The sequence below is a fragment of the Callithrix jacchus genome, chromosome 16 (genome assembly GCF_049354715.1).
Source record: "Callithrix jacchus isolate 240 chromosome 16, calJac240_pri, whole genome shotgun sequence".
NCBI lineage: Eukaryota > Metazoa > Chordata > Mammalia > Primates > Cebidae > Callithrix > Callithrix jacchus.
The window spans coordinates 36506584-36533139 of record NC_133517.1 but is presented as its reverse complement, the minus strand read 5'-3'; the positions used below and the strand labels follow the sequence as shown (position 1 = coordinate 36533139).

General features: G+C 37.3%; 1 protein-coding gene across 5 annotated transcripts in view; it reads right to left on the bottom strand.

Annotated features, from left to right (window-relative positions):
* The window catches only part of TMEM64 (transmembrane protein 64), a 48390-nt gene extending 23054 nt beyond the window's left edge, over positions 1 to 25336 (bottom strand). The window contains exons 1-4 of one of the 5 annotated variants that reach the window (XM_035277460.3): positions 24340 to 25336; positions 10316 to 10471; positions 4793 to 4964; positions 1060 to 3678 (exon numbers count right to left, since the gene is read on the bottom strand). In XM_035277460.3, coding sequence (XP_035133351.1) covers positions 3635 to 3678; positions 4793 to 4964; positions 10316 to 10471; positions 24340 to 25131 — 1164 coding nt within the window. In that variant the 5' untranslated portion in view covers positions 25132 to 25336 and the 3' untranslated portion in view covers positions 1060 to 3634. Of the gene's footprint in view, positions 1 to 1059; positions 3679 to 4627; positions 4965 to 6972; positions 7116 to 10315; positions 10472 to 24339 lie in introns of those variants that run through there. The other 4 variants (XM_035277459.3, XM_002759056.7, XM_017965439.4 and 1 more) reach the window with 4 other exon arrangements.
* Between the last annotated feature and the right edge of the window lie 1220 nt (positions 25337 to 26556).

The following is a 26556-nucleotide window of genomic DNA, read 5'->3' as shown; positions in this document are numbered from 1 at the left end:
GGGTCATGAATTTTAAGTCTCTTAGGATAAAGTACGTACATTGAAGCATACCACTCAAATTGGACTCTAAAATGTTTATAACTTTGAAATTATTTTTTGTTCAATACATACTCTATTCATTCTTTCTTACTGAACTTCACTGCATATAGTAAGATTTTCAAGTCTTTCATCCAGCAGGCTACCTTATAGAACACTAAGTCACCTTTAAGACAGTGATATCAGTTAGTAATCTGGATAATCAACTTGGTTGAAACTTGGCAGAGTGCTTAAATATAAATTTACTATATACACATATCTTGTTTAACATCACCATGCATATAATGCTACCCCTAGTAATGTTAAATATTTAACTTATAATACAATATATACCACTAATATACACTTTTCCCAACTCACGATTCTGATGGGCACTGTCAAGAAGAGCAAGCATGGCAGACAGTACCATACAACCTTGGATAACAAGCACACCACAATGCCAAAATGCATATCTGATTAATGCTCCTCTACACCACTTGGGTGAAAGCAGTCTGCAATATATGGCTATGTCTTGTGGCCTATTTTGTAAACTAGCAAATAGTTTTGGCCCAAAATGGCTAACAAGAGGTTTACAACAGTATTGGAGCTTCTACAAATAAACAAGGACAAATGTCGTTCTTGGTGCTAAGATGAAACTGTTACAGCAACTGGAATGTACCTTCTAGGAAATGGTCGTGGAAATAGGGCAGAGATCAACAGAAAATTAGATTGGTGAAAGTCCTTTCACATTATGAAAAGCATCATAAATATTGCCACTGGCTGGGACAGATGACTAACAACTCTTTGGCAGGTGGCGTTTCATGACTTAAAGACATAGAAAAAAACTGGAGTGAGTGCCAATTTAAGATGTCAGAATAATTTCCCCTTAAGGCTTTTACTAGAACTATAACCACCCCACTGAGAATCGATTATCAACATTCCCATTTTTAGGAGCACATCCTCGCTATCCCATGAATCACTCCTTCCCATGGGTCGTGTCTCTACATCCATTACAATATAAAAGAAAAGAAAGAAAAGCGAGAGGAAAGTAAAATATTACTTTTTATTTTCTCAGGCACACAAGTGATTTGGATACCAATTATCAAGACATTTTATTGATTTCCCTTTAGAATGATCTATTTTAAATCTTCAGCCACCTTAGAAAATAGTTTGCAGCAATCACTTTGCAATTTGGAAGTACCAGGTTAGAATTTAGTCGTGGAATAAATTAACAGTTTATGTTCATTATGTGAGGTTATTTGAACTCCTGAGTTTTAAATATCCTGTGGAACAGTGATTCCTCTCCCTTCTAATGGCTTTTCAGCTTAAAGCAATGACTTTTTAAAAATTATATCCTAAATACTTGATTACAACAGAAACTGACCAATCTAAAAATCAGATAGTGTTATACTGAACATCATTCTGACATAGTAGCCTCTGGCTGAAACAAAATTCCACCACCAAGGCCATCAACCTAGGTCAGTATGTTGTTCCTGGGGTCCATGTAAAACTCTTCCTCTGCAAATGCTGCTTGGCTGTGAACAGCATGGATTTACTTTGCCTCTAAAGATTTACCTGCACCAACCTGGCACACACCTAGCGACTTTCTCAAGCATTCTAAAGATATCCCCAGAGCTAACAAATATTGACATATGTAAGTCACAGCACCTTTCCCAAGAATAGTCCAAATCAGCAGTGCACATTAACGCACACAGGAATGCTGGGGATATGCTTGTACCTACACCACTGATCTCAGTTACAGCAAGGTGAAATAAGAGTAACAAGTGAACTTAATAGCTTCACAAGAAGGAAAATGTTTTATAGTCATATACTTGACCCTATCAGGAAAAAGCCATCTAAAAGGATTTGCAGCTGGTTACAAAGTGCATCAAGGGAGAGAATGGCTGGCTCTGAAAAAACCCACAGTCACTTCTGACATAAAATACACATTCTAACGACAGAGATTTGGTAATATTATTTTCACAAACCAAACAGTACAAATTTCAAGTTATTTCACAAATCAGATGATCAAATAAAAATGGACGTGAATATATTCAGTAAATTTGTATATACATTTTTTTAAAAAGGTGCTATTGTAAAATAACCTCCATAACAAAATTTGGCAAAGAGTAAACAAAATCATTAACAGTAAACCAAAAAATATGTAAAACGTAAGAAAACATCCAAAGAATTAAAAAAGAACACATCTTTCATAAGAATCAGAAATTAGATAAATTGTGTACTAATTTTAAGTGTGCATTAAGCAGCTTTATACTGCACTTTAACAGTCTGAGAAATTTGACATTTCATTTCTAAAATACACATGACTGGAGACATTTTATACGTATCTATGACTGACAGCAATATTTGGACAACATAAAAGTATCCTGTAGATGTGTGTTGCTGCCATAAATCTGGGATGCAGGATTAAAAATGGAGTAAATAAGGCATGGCAATACTTCGCACAATTTATTGTGAGTGCAACCTAAAAACCCAGCAACCAAATTCACCTATCAAGTAGCAGGACTATAAGGGACTATTGTTTACCTGGATGCTGGAAATGCTAAGGAAAAGAAAAACCACAGCCATAGATTGGTATTTTAGAAACAGTCAATCCATACTATTTTAAGAAAAAAATGGATGATTTATTATATAAAATTATGATTGGCAGAATACAGAAAAATTATTTCTTTTACCTTTACATATTTATTATAAGTACCAAGCAAAGTGTAACAATTAGAAGAACTCATTACAAACTACCAAAAACTATTCATTGGGTGAAATTATTCAGGTCATAAATGCACTTCAAAATATGTGAAGTATAAAACAAGTATGAAAACAGTGATCTTAAATAATGATTCCTTTCACAAAAACTAAGCAATAAATGAGAAGCACAGGAAAAAGGTTGTCAGATTAGACGAAAAAAAAAATCAAATGTATTGTGGGTTGGGATTGTTAAACTATAATCATTAAACACAAAAAGCAATTAAGATTCAAAAGAGAAAAGAAAAACTAAATGAGTAATTAGGACTCAAAAAAGAATAAGGTTATTCCAATACGATATCTATTTTCCTACTAATAACAGAAAAGGAGGATTTAGAGGCCAATTGTATCCTGTAGACCCAGGTGCTCTCAAAGTATTTGCACTGAAGTCTTCTTGGTATGGACATATAAATGAACTTTACTATTACTCAAAGGTGAGAAAACTTATGCATTATAAAGGAAAGGTAACCAATTATAGACAGAGCCAAAAGAGCACACATTAAAATGATCAAATTCATCTCTAGCATAAGACTAGAATAATCTGCTTCTAAAGAATTCCTTTGTACTTTAGTAGATGAGGGCAAAGCTTTTACTGTAATGAAAAGGCAAATGGGAGGTCTCTGATAAGTTGGAATTGTCATAGAAAAAAAAAAAGGTACCTACCAGAAAATTTGCATTAATATCTATAATCTCATTTGTAAAAAGAAAACTCATCAAGCTTATAATTAAACTTTTTAAAAAATAAATGAATAATATACATGTAATATGAATCATATGCCAAATTATATTCTATAGTTATAAGTGCTATTAATAAATACATTTGATTCATGCTACGAGAGAAAGAATTGAGACAATTTCACATTTCAGAATTCCTGAGTCTTATCAGAGAAAAACAAGTACCTAAAAAACAAACAGAATAAACCTACTTTTAGTATGGCAAATAACACAAATTTGGGCATTACCTTAATATCATATTTATAGTTTTAAAGCTGAAGACTATGGGAACAATATATATGTACTTCAAAGAAATTATAAACATGTTTTTAAAGCTTGGTTTTTAAAAAAGGCGTTTTGATCAAACAAGGCCACCTGAGTGACATCTTCAATGATGGTAAGCCCACCATTTTAAAGGAATAACATCTTTATTTAAAAGCCTAATTATTAATATAAAAAGGAAAAAAGCTTATTTTAATAAAATGTTTTAGTACGATTGCAATGGGACAGCCCTTTGATGAAAAATCTAAGGAGGGTAAAGCCAATGTAACTGAATTAGAACAAGAGTTCTAATTTTGAGCCACCACCCACTAAATAATTTCCCTTTTGCTTTGCATATTACACAGTGAAAATAAACAGGTATCTTAAGAGCACTTCAGTCCCACAATGTAGGATTTAAGCTTTGTGAATAGGTGTAAATGGCCCTGTAATAATATGATGCCTGCAAAAATACATTCAACTGAAAATTAATGTCTGTTCTCTAACTAGTAAGGAAATGGGAAGCTAAGTGGCCCCATTTAAACCACAACAAAAAATAAAACAAAAAACACTGTTTATCCTTTCTGGAAAGACTACCAAAGCAAAGAACATCCAATAATATCATATATTTAAAACTGCATACTTTTACTCATCATTGTAAGTAGGAAAGATGCATACAAACTACTCATGGGCCTTATAAATAAAGACACTAAGCAGAAAAAATATTTAGGTTATTTCTCTGTTTGTAAATATCCAGAAATAAGACAATTAAAAAACACTAAAGTGCAGACCTATAGGCCAATACAGGCATGATAAAGAGGTGCAGTAAAATTTGCATCTACATTTACACTTACATATCCAGAAAATGATTCTTGCTTTAAAAAAAAAATTGTGCAATTTAAAAACTAGTCAGTTTCGTTTGTGCCGTAATACAATTAGAACTTGTCTCTGCCCACTAGTGGAGTGACTGCTAGACTTTAGACAGCACGCTAGGCTCTTAACAATCACATATCTCATTAGAATCATACAACATTGATTCCACCTCCAGAAAATGTTAGGGTCCTCTTGTTGTAGAATGAAGAGCCACTGGTATTTGGTTGATTGCCTTTAACCAGAGAGGATTTCAGTTCCATTTCACAAGCTACAAGAGCTGCATTCAATTCCACTTGAGCTCGATGAACTACATAAAACATGAGTCCTATACTTATAACAATCTGTGAATAAAAATAAAACATTACAGTTATCAACATTTTATACAGAAAGAAATACATCCAATAAATATTTGGCCTAGTAATGCTTCAAACGGGGTGTTTCTCAAAGATGGTAGGTAAAAGGTTATACCTTTATACATAGTTTGTACATAATTATTGTTTATTCTTTCCTTTACTACTTCTCCTGGGAGAGGAGGACCAAAGTCTACAGGTAACCATTACATGGTATTAGGAAAACACACATTCCTTTTGGTTCGCTTGATACAAGCCAAGCTTGTCTCTTTGCACCAGAAAACTTTCTTCAAGGAATAAAAAATGTCTACAATAGAGGTAACAGCTGGCTAAACTGTATAATTAATTTAGTATTATACCTTTGCATGACTATCAATGCCCATAGGTATTTCTAAGCCCACGTAGTGAGAAGCACTACCATCTACAATTAACTACCTGCTGTAAACAAAAGTATTAAGGACCACTTAAAAAAATGAAATGCCAATAAACTTCCAACGAAATTAACAGGAGACTGTGAACAAGAAACTGCCTGTACTTAGGAAAAAAGAAAAACAGAAGAAAACATGATGATTATTTAAAAATGTTAGTTAAAGAGATAATAGAAAAATCATCACACCAATCAAATTGAAAGTCGGGTTTCTAGTCTTAGCTTAGCCATTCACTGGAGATGTGATTTAGGGAAGCTTCAGTTTCTCATTGTCCTATAGGAAGCTGTAGTCCCTCTGTGCTTTAACATTCTATGTACCTACCATTCCTCAGAATGTCTAAGCGGTGTACATTTTCTAAATGATTTTTATTCCAAAGTTCATCTGTGAATCAGTTCTTTAGGATTTGGAGCAATTACAGCAGATGTTATTTAATGTCCCAGCAAGTTTACAAAGGCTGCTGTAACCAAAAGTGATACTCAAATATAATACAATTTCAATTAAATCTATCCATAATTATAAGTTTTATGGGTAAAGTAGTCTAAATCCAAGTGTTGAGGGTGGTGGAGGAAGGCGTAAGAGAAGCAGAGCATACTGGGGGTATGGTAGGTGGAAGAGGAGAGGAACTTGGAATTTGTCCAAGGGGGGGCCATCAAATGAGTACCCATCACTCAGTAAAAAAGCTGGGTCTTTAAATTCTGTAACTATTTTCTATTAAGTTCTCTTAAAAGAAACAAGATATATTTACTGAAAATTCCTAAATTTGCTGCTTATCAACAAATGGAAACACCACGTAAAGAGATAAAGAAAATGTGAGAGAATTAATGGGGGGGTGCATTGTGAATTAGATGCTACATTCTGTTTAAGACATGCTGAATTCGAGGTACCTATTAGACATCCAAAAAGTTCACAGATATCAGTGAATGGGTCTGAAGCTATGGAAATAGGGCTGAGCTAGACATGTGCTGGGGATTGGGGCAGGGTGGCGGAGAGTCTTTATCTAAATACCCATATTAGCAACCATCATAGTAATTGGATTTATTGTAAAAAAAAAAAAAATAAGGTTCAGAGTAGGACTAGAAAACTTAAGCTAGAATCTTCAGAAACTCAGATATAGGGGGTGAAGGGAAAAAGTTAAGCATAAGCCAGGCAAGTGGAAAAAAAGTTAAGACAGTGGTATCAAAGAAACTGAGCAAAGAGTGTTTTTAATAATAAAGACACTGTCAAGAGTCTTAGACTGCTAACAGGACAAGCTAGATGAGACCTGGAAAGTACATCTCATTTAGACAGGTTACTGACAACCCTAAAAAGAGCAGTTTGAGGGAAGGAAGTGGCAGGGCCACAAACAGCAGGGTGAAATGGTTACATCTTTAAGTGGGACTTTCCCAGCTGCACTTCTAATCCCAGGGCCTGATGATTTGTACTGACTGTCCCCCAACACCCCCTCTTCTTTAGCTGAGTGAAGTGTTAAAAAGGATTTAATGAATAGAAACAGAAAGTATAGACAATTGTTTTAAAGATTTCCTTATTAAAATGAAATCAAAGAATCACACACAGGCAGGTCAAGCCTCATACAGACAGGCATCTCTTTTATTGTTAACTGGAAAGCAGGCTAAGCAGGGTCAGGAATGTAAGAAGTTAAGAGATTTCTCAGATGAAAATTCAGGGGTTTCTCATTTGAAGGCTTCTGATTTTTCTGTTAGGCAAGAGAGGTAATCTGTTGACAATGAAGAGGGAAGCAGGTGATGGAGTCAACATTGTGAGAAGTCAAGACACTTTAAAATAGTTAACTATTTCAAGACAACAGCAGGGGAGTGAGAAGACAACGCAGAGTTGGGATGTGGGGCAGTGTTGAGAAACTAGGTGAACATTTGCAACCATGAGTTAAATATCAAATCATTTTGTTATATGATTTCCCCAAAAGAATAAGGGTAAAGCAGATTAAAACTTGGACGTATTCGGGATTGGGGTTCTGGGTGGTAGGTACATAGAAAAATAACAGGCATGGAAGAGTAACTACATAGACCCCAGAATCGAAGCTGAATTTCAGCACAGGTTGAGCATTTCCTAATCCAGGAATTCCAAATTTCAAAGGCTCCAACCAAAATTTTTTGCGGACTAACAAGACATTCAAAAGCAATGCTCATTCGAACACTTTAGATTCCCGACATTTGGATTAGGGACACTCGGCATAATGTAAATATACTAAAATCTGAAAAATTCAAAATCTAAAACATTTCTGGCCCCATGAGTTTCAGATAAGGGATAATAAAAAATAAAACTGTACAAGAAATAGTTGTGGCTTCCTATGAACATTTATTTTATATTGCTTTATTTTAGACTGGTGGCCATAAAACTCAGGGGCAAATTTGTGGCTCATTTCTAGAAAATAAAAGGAAACTCATGAATATATTTAGTCTGCTAGCTTTAACTATGTTCCCTTTTTATTCTTTGGTATGTATTTTATAAGCTGCATTAAATGTTTCCTGATAGAAATTAAGCTGTAACTAATGTCCATTAAATCAAGCATAAACTTGTCTTCACTTTTGTTCATAAATGCCTAGGCTAAGAATTATGTGCCTTTTCCCCACTGTCTTGTATTTTAAGCTTAAATTTGCTATCTTAACCAAAGGGTGAGAAACCACTGAATAAAAGATCCTATAGTTTAAAAAGCACCATGAACTTCATTGACTATAGTTGAGTAATTTACTAAGATGCACAAAAATACAAAGTTTTAAATAGTAAAAGTCCTCTCCAAGCTACTAACAATAAGGGATTCAAATTACTCAAACATAAAGTCAAAGGAAAAATTAATGTTTCAAATAGATTACTTATTTTCAGGAAACTAAAGAAACATAATATGTTTAACTTAATATTAAAAAAATGAGAATGCAATTTAATTCGAATTTTACAGTACTTTGGGATGATCATAAGTATTAAATTCTATACTGCAGACATAATGCATAGAAAGTTTAATTATATGATTAGCAAGCTGTATTAATATAAATAAACCACTGTAACAAAAACATTTAACTCAGATTCAGATTATCTAAAGAAAATATACCTCTGGGGAAAAAAGTAAAAAAAAATAAAAACTTCATTCCTTGTATGTCAAAAATATTACAAAATTTTTCTTAAAGCAAGTACTCTTATTGATAAGCTTTATTTAGGCAATATTCCAATGTAAATATTCACAGTTTTACTTTATATACTAAACTTGTACCTCATAAGCACAAAGAAAATTAACTCTGGCTTTATTTTATCATAGTATTTTAAATACAATAGGGCCTCAAAAACTCTAGAATAATGCCAACAAAAGTAAATCTTTAATACGGTACTATATACTCAATCAGTTAAATTAAAACTAACAAGTTAAAATACAGTCTGGAGGACTGCCTCATTAGTATTATCTGCTTAGAGGAGTATAGTGCTATCCCCTGTATCTGTGGGGTATTGGTTCCAGGACTCTCACGGATTTCAAAATCTGTGTATACTCAAGTCCCTTACATAAAATGGCATGGTAGTTGCATATAACCTTTGCATATCTTTCCACGTACTTTAAATGATTTCTGTATTACTAATACCTAATACAATGCAAATGCTATGTAAATAGTTATTGTAATACGTTGATGTTTGTGCTATTTTTTATTGTTGTATTGTTATTTTAAAATTTTTTTCCCAAATATTTTTGATCTGTAGTTGTCTGAATCCATGAATGTGGAACCCATGGATACAGAGGGATGACTATATTCTACTGGTTATGAGCATGTTCTCTAGAACCAGCCATCGTGGTTCAAACCCTGGCTCTACCACTTTAAACAAGTAGGGTTTAAAGTGGTAGAGCCAGGGACTTTAAACAAGTTACTATCTAATGGTGTCTTGGTGAACCAGCTCTTGTTGATCAGAGGTAGGAGGCTTGATTTACAGCACTTGCCTTTTCCCATACTGTAAAATTCCCTTCATGGCCAATTTCAAGCTACCAATGTGATGTCACTGAATGCAGAGTTGGGAAGAAATGTATAATACATAATTGGCTCAAGTAATAAATATCTGTACCTCCTAGGGTTTTGGTAAGGACCTTTATTCCATGCTTTATATGCCACATGTTAAATGAGCTTAAATATGTGGCATATAAAGCATGGAATAAAGGTTAGCTATCATTATCATCTTACTAGTTCATACAAAATTATAATAATTTTCTATTTTGTTAAATCTCAGGAATAAAATCAATCACAAATAAATGTTTATTTCTGTATGCAAATTTAAAGGCACTAAAGAAATTTGCCTACACGGAACTATTTTCCTCTTTCATCAACCTCTTATATAAAATTTTATGTGCCCCAACTATATTACACTTTGCATGATAATAATCCATTACACAAGTCTTATTTGGACTTGTAATAGAAAACCTTAGATATTTTTATGAGGTAATACTTTTTAAAACAAATCTTTGTTTCATATCAAATTGTACTAGAAAGAAATTTACATTCTAGTATAATACTCTAGAAAATACAAAAGATGAGTTTCAATAATTTGAAGATAAGTAATAAGATAAACATTCAACTCTGCCCAATCATACTAAAATTATTTTCAGATACATTTCACACAAAGTCAAAATACAGTATTTGATTTGTGATAACTCTGAAAATAATCACTGCAAAAATAACCCTATTTTTGTCATTATTTTTTGCCTCTTTAAGAGGATTTTTCTGTATCAATTCAGTTCTACACACTTGCATATATCCACATAATTAAAAAATTTAATGTTGTCAAAATATGAAGTAGTACTGAAACAGCCAATAAAAAAACTCTAAAATGGAAAACTCCTTATTATTTTCAATAAAATCTGTTAAATCAGCAATGTCATACAAAAAGAAAAAGAGAAAAAAAAGAGACAACCCTTGGCCTTAAACTCACCTGTAAACAAAAAACAAAATATCCACTAACACTCTGTTCTGCGATGACATCTTCCATTGTCCGCAGGGTGGTACCCAAGTAAGAATTCAGAAGCTGGGTAGGAAGCAGTCCAACCGAAGATGCCATCAGATAGTTGGGTAATGAGAGATCAGTAATCTAGAAGGGTAGATTAAAGGGAATGATGCATTACCAAGTAAAATTTCAATTCAACATAAAAAAATGTGTGGATAAGTCTAGCTAGTGGTATTTCCTTGGGAGTAGAGGGAGTTGACATCTTTACAACAGTATTATGACTTTTCAAAATGATTATAAAGGGAATATATGCAGAATGTAGAAAATTTAGAATGAAATAAAAGTAAATTTTAATATTCTATCATACTACCATTGAAAGATAACATTTGTGACTCTCTTTTCTTACATGTAAATAAAATCCACAGATAGGTAACTTTGTAAAAGCAGTTTTGTAAGTCTTTCTCATATCATTAAATACTCTTCATAAACATTCTTAAATAGCAGTGTGGTTACTGGGCTTTGAAGCCAGATAACCCTAGAATGGCATTTTGGTGCTGACAATTCAATGAGCTACTCTGTTTCTTGGCTCACTGCAACCTCCGCCTCCTGGGTTTAAACAATTCTCCTGCCTCAGCCTCCCAAGTAGCTGAGACTACAGGTGCACACTGCCACACTTGGCTACTTTTTTGTATTTTAGTAGAGAAAGGGTTTCACCATGCTGCCCTGGCTGGTCTTAAACGCTTGAGCTCAGACAATCTGCCCTCAGTCTCCCAAAGTGCTAAATATCAGTTTTTTCATCTGTAAAATAAAAATTATCACCTGCTTAGATGGCTGTTCTTAGGATCAGAAATATATTTAAAGTATCTATGTAATAACTGGCACATGACACTCAAGAAAGGTGAAAATTATCATTATTATGCATTTATACTACCACTGTGTGGACATAGCACAATTTAACCACTCCTGTTGTAGAATATTTACATTGCTTCGGTTTTTGTATATATGTAATTACACAATTATTTTTGCCTATTATTAAACAATTCTGAAACTATAATGACATCTTTTGGAGCTTAACCTGTGTGGTAGGCAACATCTAAAATATTCCTAATGACTGGATCTCCTGATATTCATGTCCTTGTGGGGATCCCTTCCTCTAAAGTGTGGGCTGGACCTTGTGCTTGCTTACTTTTTTTTAATTCTTCATTTTAATATTTTTTTACACTTTAAGTTCTAGGGTACACGTGCAGATCATGCAGGTTTGTTACATAGGTATACACATGCCATGGTGGTTTGCTGCATCCATTCCCCCCGTCATCTACATTAGGTGTTTCTCTTGTTATCCCTCCCCAAACCCCCTAACTCCCTGCTATCCCTCCCCTACCTCCGACACCCCTCGACAGGCCCTGGTGTGTGATGTTTCCCTCCTTATGTCCATGTATTCTCATTGTTCGATACCCACTTATGAGTGAGAACATGCAGTGTTTGTTTTTCTGTTCTTGTGTCAGTTTGCTGAAAATGATGGTTTTTGGATTCATCCATGTTCCTGCAAAGGACATGAACTCATCCTTTTTTTATGGCTGCATAGTATTCCATGGTGTATATGTGCCACATTTTCTTTATCCAGTCTATAATTGATGGACATTTGGGTTGGTTCCAAGTCTTTGCTATTGTGAACAGTGCCACAATGAACATATGTATGCATATAATAGAATATTTTAAAATCCTTTGGGCATATATCCAGTAATGAGATTGCTGGGTCAAATGGTATTCCTATTTCTAGATCCTTAAGGAATTGTCACATTATCTTCCACAATAGTTGAACTAATTTACACTCCCACCAACAGTATAAAAGCATTCTTATTTCTCCACATCCTCTCCAGTATCTGTGTGTCCTGAGTTTTTAATGATCACCATTCTCACTGGCATGAGACGGTATCTCAATGTGGTTTTGATTTGCATTTCTCTAATGACCAGTAATGATGAGCTTTTTATCATATGTTTGTTGGCTGCATAAACATCTTCTTTTGAAAAGTGTCTGTTCATATCCTTCCTCCACTTTTTGTCTATAGCAAACAAAAGCAGAAGTGAGAAAATGTCTCTTCCAAAATTAGGTCACAAAAAGAACAGGGCTTCCACTTCTTCCTCAAGCAAGTAAGCTTCCATGCTATAAGTAGCTTCCATGGAGAGGCCCATGTGGTAAGGGATGTCTTCAGTCAACAGGTAGCAAAAATAGCCGGAAAAATAGCCAGTCAATAACCTGGAAGTGGATCCTCCCCCAGTCAAGCCTTAAGATGACTGCAGCCCTGGCCAAAACCTTGATTGCAGCATTGTGAGGGAGTCTGAGTCGGAGGCACCCAGCTAGTTGCACAGGGTTTCTGGACCCAGAGAAACTGTGAGACAATAAATGATTGTTTTAAGCTACTAAGTTTTGAAATGGTCTGGTATATAGCAATACATGACATTTGTATCTTAACTTTGTCAGGATTTTCAGGATAGACCACTAGGAGTAGAATTATTGGTTCATGTAGTAAATAATTTTTATTTCCCCAAAATGTTCACAAAGATTTAACACACCTGTCAGCATGTGATATATAAATGTAACCATTGTGTCATACTCTTACCAACTTTAAGTGTTAAAGTTTAATCTTTCTTATTTTGACAGGAGTAAAAATAATCTTTGGTCATTATTTTATCTGTAATATTTTAATTTACATTGACACGTTTTCTATATAATTTTTTTCACATTTTCTTATGGCTTTATTTGTTCACATTTGCTCTTTTTTATTGGGATGTTAAGTGTTTTTCTTGTTTATTTTTCAGAATTATTTATATAGTGAGGGCACCTGTTGTCTATTATATGTGGCACAAAGTTTTTGCTAAAGTGTCCTTATATCTCTTTATGTTTTGACATACAAATGTTTTTAAAATTTTACATAATCAAATATTATCCATCTTTTTCTCTTATTTTTCCGTTGCATTTAGCTTTAGAAAGTGTTTTAAGAGCCTATTGTTGCTTTCTACCTATGTAATTTCTTCTGATTATGTTTTCCTTTTTAACATTCACCTCTTATTCCTTCTGGAATTTATTCAAATTAAAGGTGAGGATATAGCCTGATCCCTCCCCTTTTCCAACAGCCAATTTTCCTAGCATTAGATATTAAATAATCAATAACTTCTCCACTGTTATGTTCACTTTAGTAGAAATTTAGGTTATTTTATATTAAAAGGGCTTATTTGGAACTCTAATTCAATCCATTTATATTTAAAATCTTGTACTAGAACTAAAACATAGGTATTTCAAATCTTGTACTGAAACCAAATTGTAATAAAGACTACCAGTTAATACCTAGCAAGGAATTTCCCATTCTCTTCAGAGTCCTTCATTATGCTGCTTAAAAATTGCCATAACTGTTCTGATCTATTTATTTTTGCAGATCGTTCTGCCACTCAGAAAAAAAAATCAGTAAATTTTATGTTGGGATTAAGGTAAATCTGACTATTAATCTGGATAGACCTGAAACCTCTACAATATTAGGTATTCTTATCTAGAAATGTTTCTGTATTACTCAAAATCTTCTTTTATACCTATTACTAAAGTTTGGTCACTTTCTTCATGTATCTTGTGCATTTCTTATTAGTTTATTTCTAAGCATTTCATTTTATTATTGTTGCCACTACTATTTGAAAGTAACTTTTCCATATCCCCATCTGGCATTACTGGTATATAAAAAAGTCACTGGCCACTTTATTAGACTTTTTTTTAAACTAATTTTAAGATCTGATATTTTAATTGGCTATATAACTTTTTTTTTTTTGAGACAAAGTCTTGCTCTGTCGCCAGGCTGGAGTGCAGTGGTGCAATCTTAGCTCACTGCAACCTCCGCCTCCTGGGTTCAAGCGATTCTTCTGCCTCGGCCTCCTGAGTAGCTGGGACCACAGGCGTGCGCCACCACACCCAGCTAATTTTTGTATTTTTAGTAGAGATGGGGTTTCACCATGTTGGCCAGGATGGTCTCGATCTCTTGACCTCGTGACCTGGGCCTCCAAAGTGCTGGGATTACAGATGTGAGCCACCACGCCCGGCCGACTTTATTAATACAACCTAATCTAAAAATAATATGTCTTATTTTCAATAAAACTACATTCATCTCTATTAATAGGTAATGAACTGGAGATGCATCACTGTGGATTGGAAAGAATATTACAGTGACTGGTTGTTAACAATCTACCTTATCGATCACTGACTCAGTAACTGCTCATGCAAGATGCTTCAATAGGTGCTTGGAAGAGATTAAAAAGTAAGACACAATGCCTACCATTGATGGATTTACATGTAAATCCATCAAGTACAAGTAGAGGTACACACAAACTACCTCAGAAACAGGCAGAATGGGGAGCCTTCAGAAGGACTACATTCTGAGCATTAAACAATAAAGGATGAAAATTAGTTGAAGTGGAGACCAAAGGGTAACTTTTTGGGAAAAGAGGCATTCAAGGCAGACACTGAAAGCCTAGTATAAGTTTGGCAAGCAAAGACAGTATGAGTAAGGCAGGTGTTCCAAGAAGAGAATGAACAAGGACAACGTGGCAGGGAAAGTACAGAATGTATTCATAAAGTTGGCAGGACAGCTAGGATTGTTTGTAGGGCACACGCTAAGAAATCCTGTAAAATAAAGACAGGAAAACTAGATGGGGTGATATTTGTTGGAGCCTTGGATAAAAGAGGAAGGAGCATATACTCAGAGGAAAGGTTCCAGGGAGTCTAGTCAAAGAATGATGTGAATGAAGCAAAGCAGAACAAGGTTTCTCCTTCAGTTTAGAGTACTTACAGGAGCAGAAAACTTTCTTTAGAATAAATATGTCAAATATGGAAAATGAGAATCTATGACATAAATGAATGTTATAAAATTATATTGCAGTTAATAATAAAACATTACATATTATGGAAGTTATATTTAAAATAAATATTTAAGTTCTAAAATTTCAGAGTGCAACGCTTCTGGCCACAGCCTTTACCTTTAAATATAATGAAGTTTCTCTAAATAGAACACATAACTGACATTTACAGATGATATCAATAATATTAAAATGGATAATTTAAGAACAGATTTCATAAATCTGAAACAACTCTGCCACTCAACTCAACATGACTGCTGCCCAATGCATAAATTACATAAATTGAAGTTTATAAAACCTTTCATGACCAAACCTTACCCTGGGAAAAAGTGTTATTATGCATACATATCTCCTTTCTGAAGAGCTGTATATATAAAGAAAGCAAAAAATTAATTTTAGTTAATAATTGTAAATAGTTTTGCTGGAGTGTTCAATGCTTTAACCAATGGAGCAACACAGTAACATACATGCACACAGTTTTTAAACTAATAACTTTATTAAAGATTAACAGCTTCTTCCAAATTATTTTAATATGGCATTTTCTATATGCAAAATTCTACTCAGAATTTCCATCTAGATCAGTCTTTGACAAACATATTTGGAATACTTGTTCCACAAGGAGACATACCCAGCCTTCTCTTCCCAGTAAGTCTTCAAGCACCAAAGTTCTAAAATTCTGTCTCCTTGTTCTACTTTGTAGAAAGACATTAAACATGAACCTAGATCAAAACCACTGGAATTCCTGTCTGCGGCACCCTGAAATTTTGGCTCAGGAGTTGTATTCCAGATCAAAGGACCTCTAAATTTCAAACTAGAATATCAATGTTATCTTGCTAGTTTGTTTCTATGGTGAGATACCACAGGGAGAGTGCAAGGGATGGCAAACACAACCTGATTGCTATCCTCTCATGTTTTAAAAATTCTAGAAGCACTATAAAATTATATATCCTCCTATTTCCAGAGGTACTGTGTTTTAGTTGGAGATGTGATTCACCTAACTGGGTCAGCAGGAGTTAATGTAGAACATTACTTCACCACTACACCAAATAGATCCTAAAACAAAGAAGTGCCCCTATCTGGAAGGAAAAAAAAGAGAGAAAAAACTAACTCTGAAGGGCAAGAACTGATTCACCTCTGAACATGGCATTTTTGGAGCTGACAACAGAGAACCTCTGTCTTCAGTGACATTCACTGAAGCTGGGGTTGTGGTCGGTCCTCTTAGGCATGGCACCAAGCAAAGCTCCCAGGAAACCTAACCCAGCTCTTCTACTTTCTAAGATTATAGCTGTTTATACAGTGGCTTTACCACTTACATTTAACCCACTAAGAAACTTTGTTTGTACATAGAATATCTTGTCATGGTTGTAATGAAGAACATAAAGGTGTTCTGTATTCAGAAGACCTCAAATGTTATGTGCAGCTCTCTGAATCTAGCATAGTTTTGGTAAACTATACCTTTGTGTATAGACTTGTTTCTTGGCATTTAGGATGCTGCTTATTGTTTTTTTTTTTTTTTTTTTTTTTTTGAGACGGAGTTTCGCTCGTTACCCAGGCTGGAGTGCAATGGCGCGATCTCGGCTCACTGCAACCTCCGCCTCCTGGGTTCAGGCAATTCTCCTGCCTCAGCCTCCCGAGTAGCTGGGATTACAGGCACGCGCCACCGTGCCCAGCTAATTTTTTGTATTTGTAGTAGAGACGGGGTTTCACCATGTTGACCAGGATGGTCTCGATCTCTTAACCTCGTGATCCACCCGCCTCGGCCTCCCAAAGTGGGGATGCTGCTTATTAACAAAGTTACTATTCAAATATTATAAATTCAAATTAAAATATATTTAATCTCATAGGAAAAAAATCGTGAATCCCTATAGAAAAAAAATCATGAATCCCTATGATTGTTAAGGACTGGTCAAGAGAAATTAAAACGACCAGTTTGGTCTTTTTACCTAATTAATATTTACTGATAAATTATTTTACTGTATATATCCCCAAAATACTTCCTATTAATATTTCAGAAAAATTGAAGAAGAGAGAAAAAGAATTCCGAAATGGCAACTGTATTTCACACTCAGAAAAACAAAACTTAAAAAATCAGTTTAAAGAAAAAAGTTAACTGCCCATTCTCTTTCCTTTGCTCCCCAAAATACCTCTTCCTCTTTTCTGTGTTCCCAATCTCAGCTGCCCCAGCTGGAAGGCTCATCAGTCAGTCACATAGCTAATTCCTCATTTCCCACATCCAATATCTACGTCTAGTCAACCACACCTTCTCTAGGAAAACCTATCCACCTATCCGTGTCTGGGCCTATTCCTAATTCAGTCTCCTTTCCAGTCCTGACACATAGACTACCCCCATTCACTACCTATGTTAACTCCTGCAGAAATCATTTTAAAATGTGAGCGTAATCCTGCTAAAACTCCCTCCTACTGCCATGAGGTTCTTCAGAGCACAACGGGCTTCACGATCTGGCCTCAGAGCATCTTATGCATCCTGTCACACTATGTCCCGGTCACATCTAAATTTTCTCAGTTCCTATAATACTACTTGCTCCCCTTTCCTCTGGGCCTTTCTACATTGTTCCTTCTGGGGAGTACAACAAGCACGTCCTTCCTCCCACTCCTTTTACTCTGAAAACTCCTACACTGTCGTCTTTCACTATTCAGTTATCAATTACGCTAGGAAACCTTCCCAGATGGCCCAAGTCTTTTTAAGAAGTGCTTTCAAGTGCTCTGACAGAATACTACACCTCCCTGTCCCCTTCGCACTGGAGAACAACTGAAGGTTTCACCATTTGTTTGCCCCTCAGCCCTTTCCCAGACTATAAATTCTGTGAGGAAAGGGATCTGTCTGTCTTCGTCCTCATTGTGTCTCTAGATCTTAACAAATGGCTACTATAAATTAGGTGCTAAATGTATGTTTATCAGAAGTTGGATGTATCAACACCAACATTGTTTTGTTTATAAATATGGAAACCTAAAATAGTTGTCGGTTTATAAACAAGTTGGAATGCAAAGTCCATTTTTAATTGGATTTTTAGAAATTAAGAACATTCAGACAAACAGAAAAAAAGTTATAAATAAAAATTAACTTATTATCAGCAAAATTTACACCATGATTTACTTAGAATACTATTTCTCTTGAGGTGGAATGCTACCACCTCAAGGGCAGACTTTGTTTTTTTCACGGCTATACCTCCAGCATTTAAAATAGCAGCAGGCACATACTAGCACCTACCAATTATTTACTGAATGAATACTAAAAATATTTCCAGTAACCTCAAGGTGAACCTAATGTCAAGGCTAAGACCCTCTCACTAGGGTCTCTCAAGCAACCCTGAGATTACTAAAAAAAGTCTTGCTACTGGGAAAAATAAATAAATAAATAAATAACAAGGCCACAGTGCTGAGATCCCACCCTAATAGCTGGAGAGGGCTTCAGGGTAAAGAGATTTCTTTTTTTTTTTTAACGAAGATTCCTAGGGACAGAAATGGTTACGTCAATGTCTGTCTATAACACAGAAGCCTCTTCATATATGCAAGCTTTTTCATTAGTTCACTGCCCCTAAATTAGGAAATGCTTTTAATGGCTCCCAAATATCTTAGGGAGGGGTCACCAATTTATTTAAGAATCTGGTTTAAACCCCCTTCCACCCTCTCACCCCGTGACACACAGAGGTCCTGAATCTTCTTCCCAAGGGGGGAAAGTATATATCTTATTGTACATAATTTCGGGAACACAAGTTGAAAAGCTCTTCTTCATACAATTTGATACACTATAGATTTATAATTTCTACTAAAAAATGTGTCATATACCTTCTATATACATATACACACACACACATATATACATATACATATATATATATATGTATATATATCCCACTTCAAAGCAGGAATAAAAAATACACAAAGACAGAAAAATACAGCTGACTGTGCAGTCATTAAAAGTCATGTTGTAATACATATGACAAGATGTTCATTAAATCAAGTAAAAGAAGGTCACAAAAATCATATCAACTCTATATTATGTAAAAATACATATCAATAAAATGCAAAGAGAAAAATAAACACTAAAATGTTAATGACTTTTTTCTTTGTACTTGCTATAGTTTTCCAAGTTTTTACAATGAATATAGAAAAAAATATTGTTAAAATATGTTTTAATAACCTCTCTGCTTCAGAAGAAAATTTTTTTTCATCTAGGGTTACTAAAACATACTGTATATATTAATGTAACAGGCTAGAGATACAGATTAGTGAATTGTAAGCCTATGTATGATACATAAAAACTACAGAAGCCGATGAGATAACTAAAAAGACACAAAGAGGGGAAAACAGTTTCAAGGAAATAAACGCCAACTGTAGTCAGTGGTATTGTGAGGTCTCAGGATGTCACTGAGATGACATTACACAACTTGGTCATCCTATCCGACCCTTAAGGGCTAGAGTCCAACTCTTTCAAAACACAGACTGTGTCTGCCTTTCTATTTTGCCTGAACTGTTACCACTGGCAACAAATCATTACACTTTGACGGTAAAAAGAAATTGCTATTAGATACACTGATACAGTGACAAGTATTATGACCCATCATATCTTTATCTGAATCTATGGCTGTATCTACAGCACAGAATAAGAATTTAAGAAAATAAGAAAACATTACAGAATAAGAACTTATAAAAATTAGAAAACATGTATTTTTATAACACACACTATCACTAAATGATAAAAAAAATAAAAGATAATGTTACATTGTTGCTCAGAACATTTTCTTTATAAAAGCAAACTCAGACCTTGTCTACACCCTCTCATTTTGCAAATAAGGAAAACTGGAGGCCAGAATCATTAAATGACTTCACCAGGGCCCACAAAGAAGCTAAGACAGAACTAGAAGACCCCATAGGATACATAAGCTAAGTCTACACTGTATTTGTGGCCTTAGAGTCATTTGCCAAAAACTTATTTAGTTGTAATAAATTTCAGTCCAACTGTAAACTAAATTACTAAAAGTAACTTATCTTTTTGATAACACAAACTCTAAGAAAACTTGAGAACAATTGTATCTCCTTAAAGTTATGGTGACAATCTTCACTATTATTATTTCAGTCTATACCAGTTCCACAGGTCCCTGGCTCTCTCCAAAACAAAGAATTTATTTGTTGCTTCGAATCTGTGGTAGGCTCATACAAATAACCAAAGTAATTAGCAGTTTGGTAACACAATTCTATAAAGCAGTTCGCTAAGAGGTAATTGTTGTTGTGGTTGTTGCTGTTAAATAAAAAGATAAGATACATGTGAGAAATTAAGGGCCTCTTCCTACAGTTACAGGGCCTCAGGCTTGGTGGCTGTTTTGCTGCTGTGACTCTAAGGCAGAAGTTGGCAAACTTTTTCCATGAAGCACCAGGTAGTAAACATTTTAAGCTCTGTGGGCAGTAGGGTCTGTAGTAACTACTCAATTAACTGTTTTGGCTTAAAAGGAGGCACAGATAGCACATACATAAATGAGCACAGCTGTATTCCAATAATACTATTTACAGATGCTGAAATTTGAATTTCATATAATTCTCATGTACATGAAATATTATTCTTATTTTTTCCAACCATTTAAAAATGGAAGAATCATTCTTAGCTTGTGTGCCATACAAAATTGGGCTGTGATTTTCTGACCCCTGCTCTAATATCTGGGATGATATGTAAGTCAACTGTATAGAAGCTTACCGAGTCCTCCATGTCTGATATTCAAGGTGTTCTAGGACAAGTATTTTACAACTGGAATCAGGATGTATCTGGGAAATCCAGCTCTTCTTGGACCAGCACTAGTACCCTGGGTAACTTAATGACTCTAATCATTGGCTAACTGTGTAATCTTGGGCAAGTTATTTCACCACTCTGTGCCTCGACTGCCTCAGCTATAAGATGAGGATTAGAGCTGAAATGAGCAGTTAATAAGTTACGTGTGCATGATTAAATGTGCCTGGCTATTAGTTAAGTGCAATATAGGTGTTTGTTAAATTTTTTTTTTTAAAAGCTCAGCTTTAATATCCTCATTTTGGAATGCAGAGAATGGTGAGAAAGAAATAGTAAATAATGAGCAAATTATATCTTTTATCACAGCTTTGCTGCACATATTATTAAACACACCGCACAACAGAAAGTATGGCTCAAAAGAGTATCTATAACTATTTTAAGATGACACTATAAATGTTGGAACCAATCTGATTTCAAGTTTCTAGCATGCACGGGAGAAGGGGAAAAGATGGTTCAGAGGAGATAAGCAAGGGAAAGCACCTTTCCTTCTTTCATGTTATCCTTTACAGTCAGCTCCTGCTTCCAAGCCTGGGCCTTTCTGACCACTACACCTAACTTCTTTGAGGTAAGCCCAGATGAATTTCTTTAATTATGGGCACAGAAAAAAATGAATTTTAACTAGAATTAAAAAAAAATGATTTCAAAGATAAGGAGAGATGTGGAAAACACAAGAAATAGTCCGAGAAAGGGGGAAGCTATGGTCAGCTGGAGGGGTATGAGCTGGAGAAGGTGGAGGCAGAATGGAGTTCTAGAAGGAAGAAGGGAAAGTCAGACTAAAACCAACATCAACCTTAACTAAGCTTTCTTTTCTCTCACATATCCTGGGTGAATTCAATAAACTGTTTTGATTGAAAGGACTACTTCTATAAGCAGACAGTTCAGAAAAATAGTTATAAACAGGATGAAACAGACCATATCCAGTGGCTTTGCAGGCCACCCTGCTATGGCCATGAGTAAAAATTTTATGGCAAGAGGTACCATATCAGCTGATCCTAGGTTCAAACCCCAGCTCAGCCACTTGTTAGGTGAGTGACTGAAGAAGTTCCTGGATGGTTGAGTCTCTGTTTCTTTCTCAGTGAAATGGTGACAATAATACCTATTGCAAGAGGCCATTCTTCTTTTTTTTTCCTTCTTTTCTATTGACCACACAATGCCAAATTGAGAGTTGTCCCTTGTCAAGCTCAGTTTCAACTACATGATTACCTTAAATTATTACCAAGAACAAAGTACAACTTCTTATTCACATACTTAATATGTAACAGACATAATCAAAAGGAAAACCTACCTTATTGCCAATCAATAAATATATAATGAGTCCTTACTATATACATAACTACACCAGGCAATCCATATATATTGAAAAAATAAAGAGATGGTGGGTTGAGACCCTACCATCAGACCGTGGTTCAAAATTTGACTCTACCATTAATTTAGTACCATGGTGACCTTGGGTAGTAACAACAGAAATGACAAAAGCCAATATGTTTGCTAAGCCAGGCTCTGTTGCAATGTATTCATCTCATGTAATCTTCTCAATAATCCTATAAAGTAGGTATCATTACTTTGCTCATTTTACAAATAAAAAACTGAAGCTCAGAGAGAATAAACAACTTGCCCAAGGTCACTAGATTCTAAGCAGACAGCAGGACTCCACAGCACCAGCCTTGTGCCCCTAATTAGTAGACACTAGTGTATAGTATGTGCATAATCACCTTCTGCACAGCTGGTTTAAGATCAGAAATATGTTGAAAGAGCCTAGGATAGTAGTGGGCACACAGTAAGCGGACAAGAAAAGGCCTAAGATACATGCTATACTGAAACACAAAGTAATCTAACAGAATCAATCTGTTCAGGTTCCTTAGTTCAACCTTCTTTCAAAGTCTTGGGATGGTTTATTTATTATTACTCAAGACTGGGTCAGAGTTCAAGTTTATATTTCATACTACAGGAGGCTATGAAAAAGAAATTTAAGTCTGAGACTGTACCAAACTACTGCTAACACTAAACTTCATCTCTACAGAAAACCCTTTATCTGTTTCCACTGCCTCTACCAAATACCATTCCATAGTTACTGCTGCTGTTGCTTGGAATCAAGAGGTTTGCAAAAGGCCTTTAAAAGAAGAGAAGAAAGAGAAAGATTTTAATTTCATCACAAAGAGGTAGATTGATTCGAATTATTCCTAATTCAAAATAAGAAAGTTTCCAGAGACTAACAATGATTTACTTTTTGAAACAAAACAATACATCAGAATCACTAAAATACACCAATTCCTGTGGCTTTGAATGCAATTATCTCTTTTCTTCAGTACAGTTTTAAGTCTAGCTGAAGGGTTGAGTTCCTGGGAATCTCTACATAAACTCTTGGTTAAGAGGGCTTTTTCATTTTCATTTGGGGAACACGGTAATCTACTTTTTAAAAAGCCCTTCACTTTAGAAAAGAGGAAAATGAAGGCAGACAGGGTCAGTAATTTGTTGCAAAGTCACAAAGTTTGTAAAGACCAGATTCCTTTCTTCCAATAAGATGGTCTCTTCACTGGTAGTGTTTCTATCCTTAATCAGTTGCACGGAGATGCACACTAACTAGCTCTAGAACCTGAGTAAGCAGAACATATAAATACAAGGACAGAAAAGAGTCTATAATGGAGCATAAACAGAAGAAAAACATATGCCAATTGAGCAAAAGGTTATCTGTTCTATTTTATTCAACAGCCAGTGATTTTGAAATGAAGCTCCTCCAAAGAAAGATAAATAGTAGGATTTTCTCCTTTACATCGCATTAAAGCACAATTACTTAAAGAAGAAAAAGCCCATTACAAATTTAGGAAACTCCAAAATCAAGAGTCTACAACTAGCTCCTCCACTGTTTACTGAAACACTTCCCTCAGTCCATGTCGCTAAAAACTTGAATCAAAACCCTGGATGTATTTATGCAAGCAAGAGAGAAAGCTAAGAACATGAAGCCTTCCTCCCTAAATGCTGCCAAAGCTGCTATAAAAGATGACAAATATTAAAGATGGGCATTTCCACTCATGTCCCTGCATGCCCATAGTTAAGAGGGCTTTTTCATTTTTAATTACATTCCCATCCCGAAAAGGAAGATTAGTTTTTTATCTACCAAACTCTCTTTTAAGGCTCCGCGTTAGGTATGTTTTATGTGTATGATAGATTTCCCAGTGTGCGATGGAAAGTAATTGCAGCTCCTGCCGTCAGTGTCACTTCTCTGCTAGGATTTATCCGATAGAGCGCCCTCCTAGGGCCGTCAAAGACCGCTCAAAAACAGACTTGGAGAGAGATAGGCCCGCAGGACCCTACTTACCGAAAACACTGCATTCTGAAGCCCAAAAGGTATGGGAGTCAGTCTGGCCAGCGCCACCACTTTCAGGCCGCTTCCTCCTTCCACGACGCGAATCACGGCGCTCAGCTTTTCGCTGCTCTGGATCCTGGCGGCCACCCAGGCGGTGAGCAGCCGCTTGCAGACCACATGGGCTATGAAGGTGCCGATGAGGACGCCCATCACCATCAGACCCATGCCCAGCACGAAGCCGTACAGGTAGCCAGCGGCCACGTTGAGCACGATGTAGCCCCAACCGCAGGGGAATGAGACCACGATGAAGCCCACGACGAAGAGCAGGACCCCCAGCAGCGAGTCAAGGCTCTCTACCCACAGCAGGAGGTGCTGAAGGTAGCGGCGGACCAGGGCCAGGGAAGCGAAGCACAGGGCGGCCAGCACACACACCAGCAAGAGGCTCCGGCACCAACAGGTGCTGCTGAGGCAGCAGCAGCGCCAGTTTCTCACCTCGGCCACGCTGACCACCACGCCGCCGCCGTTCCCGGGGCCTTCCGCCAAGGCCCCGCCCGGTTCCAGCAGCTCCGAGGCCGCGGGCGGACCGTGGCGCTCCAGATAGGCGCCGATCAGGGCGCCTGAGGCCGCCGCCGCTGCAGCCGCCGCGCTCGCCCCACCCCCACAGGGAAGGCGGTCCACGGGGCCGTCCCCGCCTGCACCCCGCGCCGGGGCCCAGCGGGCTGGCAGATCGGCGAGGCCCGGGAGGGCGGCGTGCTGCAGCAGCCGGGGCAGCGCCTGGAGCAGGCTCTCGCCCGGACTCCGCATGCCTCGGCCCGGCGCGGGATCTCAGCCGGCCAGCCCCTCCGCCGCAGCGCCCGTTAGGCAGCGGCCCTTCATGGCGCCCGACTCGCCCGGTCCCGACTCCCTGCGTCCGCTCAGGGGGCGGGAGACGACCCGGAGAAGGGCGCGGAGTCAGCGAAAGCAACGGCCGGGAGGGGAGTGAGGAAACTCTGTCACCCCCAGCTCCCACGGAGCCCACCCCGGCGGTGCCCGCCCCTGGTCAGCCAGAGGGGGCGGAGCCGCGGGTGCTCGGGGTGGAGCGGGCTGTGTTCTGGCCCCGCCCCCGTGATGCGCTGCCCGCCAGGCTGCGGTGGTCTCGGGCCGTCCGTTTGGGCCAGTGGAGGCCCAGGGCTACGGCGGGGGGAAACTGCTGGGAGGAGAGGAGGAGCTCTGGAAGGGCGGGGCTGCGACGAGGGACAGCCTAGTGATGAGCAGAAGCCCAGGCGCGCTCCACGACTTCCCACAGGCGCGCGCATGCCTGCATGTCGTGGCGCGCGCTCCCCGTCCCGGACCGAGGCGACCCCGGCCCTTGAGAGGCTCGGATCCTCGCCCGGTACCTCCTGGTTGTTTCCGCAGTAACCTCTGATCGGAGCGGGCCGCTGTCAGTGGCGCTCACGTCTGCCGCTGCCCTGGCGAATTGGGGAAAGAAGAGTTCTTGTTCTGCTCTGAGGAGGGTTTGGTAATTGTCTTTGACCCTACTCTCCCGGCTTCAGGCTTGCCTCCCCACGTAGCGAGGTCTCCCTGTGGGTTTCATATCACTTGGTCCTTTAGGAGCTGGAAAAATTATGTATAAAGTCACCTCATCCCCTTGACAGAATGCCGCTGTGACTCCAGAGGTTCTTTTTCGGGTATCAGGCATTGGTCTAGGGGCATTTGAAAAAGATTAACTGAAAGATACTTCTTAAGGGTTCGCTTTATCAGAGGGCAGCTTCTCAGACTCATTCACTGATTTCTTTTCCTCTTTTTGCCGGTTTATGGTTAGTGTTCCCCAGGTCCTCTCGCCTTCTTCCTTTTTCTGAGCCATCTCATCCAAGCCCGCAGCTTTGATCCTGCTGTGGCCCCCATAGGTGGTGACCCCTAAATCAGTGTCTCTGCCCACACATCCTAGCTTGTGGTCTGGCCCGTGCACACATCCTGGTGGAATTCCTACAGGCAACTCAAACTCAGCAGAGCTTAGTAGATAGATGATCAACTCAGGCTCTGGTGCAAATCATGTTTAGTAACTGGTCATACCATTAGTCCCTGAATCTCATTGTTTCTTTTTAAATTGTAAAATGAATAGTACAACTTTGCTTCATAAGAGTGTTGTGTGGTTTAAACCAAACAGTAAAGTAAGGTGATTAGCACTATGCCTGAAATCAGTCTTCAGTAAAAGTTAACTGTGTGATGGTATCCCTCATTAAAAGTGTG